General features: G+C 61.1%; 1 protein-coding gene across 1 annotated transcript; it reads left to right on the top strand.

The window, feature by feature from the left end:
• Positions 1-553: 553 nt before the first annotated feature.
• Positions 554-2,338, top strand: LOC123803950 (interferon alpha-inducible protein 27-like protein 2). Its single transcript, XM_045815802.2, has 4 exons — positions 554-652; positions 796-825; positions 1,411-1,572; positions 2,117-2,338. Exons 1-4 carry the CDS (start codon positions 649-651, stop codon positions 2,317-2,319), a joined length of 399 nt encoding a protein of 132 aa, XP_045671758.2. The 5' UTR covers positions 554-648; the 3' UTR covers positions 2,320-2,338.
• The last annotated feature ends 288 nt before the right edge of the window (positions 2,339-2,626 follow it).

The raw sequence follows: 2,626 nt of genomic DNA, 5'->3' as shown, positions 1-2,626 counted from the left end.
AATCTGCATTTTGGGGCGCCTGGGTGGCACAGCGGTTAAGCGTCTGCCTTCAGCTCAGGGCGTGATCCCGGCGTTATGGGATCGAGCCCCACATCAGGCTCCTCCGCTATGAGCCTGCTTCTTCCTCTCCCACTCCCCCTGCTTGTGTTCCCTCTCTCGCTGGCTGTCTCTATCTCTGTCAAATAAATAAATAAATAAAATCTTTAAAAAAAAATAAAATAAAAATCCGCGTGTAAGTGGACCCACGGAGTTCAAACCCATGTCGTTCAGCGGTCATCTGTATTGGTTTTTTCTTCACATATTGGTTTTTTGCTGGAAACAATTTTTCTGTTTTTCAGATGCTTTCGGGCACCTTTCTCTTTGATCGTGGATGGAGCCAGCAAGCAAGAGGGAAACTGGGCAGGAGAGCCAGCAGAGGGGTGGGGTCGGGAGCGGAGGGACAGACCCGCGGAGAAACCGAGAAGCGGGCGGAGCGCCAGCAGCGGGCGGGTGGGCGGAGCGGCCCCAGGTTTGGGTTGGGCTGACAGGCGGGGAAGGGCCCGCCCAGCGAGGGGTGCGCGGTGTCCCCATTGGTTCTCCCAGGAAATAACAGCCGGTGCAGCGGGGCCATTTCCTGAGCTGTGCCAGGAGGAGCAAGACCTGTCCGTGATGCGTGAGTCTGGCAGAGCTGGGGGGGGGGCTGGCCTCCCCGTCCCCAACCCAGAGCGGGCCACAGGGGTCGCTTCTTTCCCTCGCTCCCTCCACCTACTACTAGCTAACTCATTGTCTGTTTCTCTCCCCTTTTCCGCTCCCAAGAACGGGCGGCGGGTGCTGTCGTGGGAGGCGGTGAGTTGCCCGGATCCTGTCTGTCGCCAGGAGGGGACTTGGGAGATGTGGCGCTGCACGGGCTGGGAGGGCGTCCCCCCCCTCTCCCGGGGCTGCCCGGGTGAATCTTCGGGGCGGAGAGCCCCGCTCACAGTAGCCCCGGTTAAGAGGACACCTGCCCCAGGACCTGGCTGCTCCCCTAGTCCTTCTAACGTGTCTAATGTAGAGATTTCCTTTGACGGGGCGGGGGGAGGGGAGTGACAGCTGGAAACGGCAATGGGGTATCTCACCCCCAATGTACACACACACACACACACACACACACACACACACACACACACACACACACGAGGCCCAGTGAGGGGCAGAGACTTCCCCAGCGCTGCACAGCAAGTTAGAGACCCAAACGGGGCATCGTGCCCGGGCCTCCTGTGACGCCTTCGCCCCCAACTGGCTCCACACCCCCTACCTTGCTCTTTGCCTTGGGCCCCCCTCCTAGCGGTCTCCCGGATGCTCAGCGCAGGCAGGCCCCTCAAACTGCCAGGGGGTTCCGGAGGGGTCCCCTCCCCTGGGCCCACGCCCCGACCCAGCGCCTCTTTCCCGCAGTCGTGGCGGTGGCGGCCGTGCCTGTCCTGCTGGGCGCTGCGGGCTTCACGGGGGCTGGAATCGCCGCCTCCTCGCTAGCTGCCAAGATGATGTCCGCTGCCGCCGTCGCCAACGGGGGTGGAGTCGCCGCGGGCAGCCTGGTGGCAGTGCTGCAGTCCGTGGGTCTGTTGGGGGACAGGTGGGGGGAGGAGCGAGAAGGAGAGGGGAGCAGAGCTCAGCCCCTAGACTAAGCCTGAGGGACTGCATGTCCCCTCCCTCCAGTAACGCGGTCCTCAGTTTTCCTGGTCCTTTGACTCTCCCTGACTGTCCTCTTTCTGGCTCCTTCTGAGTGAGGTTTGGTAGGAGTGGATGGCTAGGGGAGCTCTGGGAGGGAGAAGAAGGGAAGGAGCCCAGGGCTCTGGGTACAGCCCTACCCAGATCTGACACCTGAGTGGCCTAGGAGGGTCCCTTCCCCTCTGGGCCTCAGTGGCCTCCTGGGTAAAGTGAGGAGACCTGTCACTCTCAGGGTCTGTGGCTGACTTTCCTCTGTCTCTCTCTTCCTCACTTGTCAGCCACCTCCAGCGTCCTCTGCCCAAAGTGGAGCCCTGGGGCGTTTCAGAACCTAAAGAGGGGGGGATCCAGGACCCTGGGGTCAGACCTCCAGGGGGGTCGGGGCCACTGACCACGGCATGTTCCCATGCTCACCCTCTGTCTGTCTCTTCCTCAGGGGCAGCTGGACTCTCCACGTCATCCAACGTCCTCCTGGCCTCTGTTGGGTCAGCTCTTGGAGCCTTTCTTGGAGGTTCAAAAAAGGCACCTTCTTCCTCTCCCCCAGCAGAACCCACGGCCGAAAAGAAAGAGACAGGAGAAAATGAATCCGAAGTTGAACCTCCGAAAAGCCCAGTCGGGTCAGAGAAGCAGGAGAAATAAAGACCATGTGCAGACACTCCTCCTTGTCTTTGCTCCCCGCAGCCCTGTTGGCCGTCGGTGGGCGGGACTGGAGTTTTCCAAATCCCCCATCCTCCCAGCCTGCCTCGTGGAGGGGTCAGGAGGGGCTCAGGCTGGCTGAGCACAGGACCAGTGGGCAGGAGGCTGTGGTTGGTCCTAGTCTTACAAGCGATGGGCTGTATACACCCAGGGCCATTCCTGGGCCTTCTGTGGGCCTCAGTTTACCCCCTCATTCAGTGACAGGGTTGACAAAGGTGCCCGTTGGGTGGCCGGAGAGAAGGGTAGCCAG

This window comes from Ursus americanus, chromosome 26, assembly GCF_024610735.1.
Source record: "Ursus americanus isolate L20-20 chromosome 26, mUrsAme1.1.p, whole genome shotgun sequence".
Lineage (NCBI taxonomy): Eukaryota > Metazoa > Chordata > Mammalia > Carnivora > Ursidae > Ursus > Ursus americanus.
This window is presented reverse-complemented; position numbering and strand designations above follow the sequence as displayed.

Excerpts from the sequence above, each read along its gene's own strand:
- LOC123803950 (XM_045815802.2), top strand. Across the intron at positions 826-1,410 it reads GGGTGCTGTCGTGGGAGGCG|TCGTGGCGGTGGCGGCCGTG; the intron begins GTGAGTTGCCCG and ends TCTTTCCCGCAG. Across the intron at positions 1,573-2,116 it reads GGCAGTGCTGCAGTCCGTGG|GGGCAGCTGGACTCTCCACG; the intron begins GTCTGTTGGGGG and ends TCTCTTCCTCAG.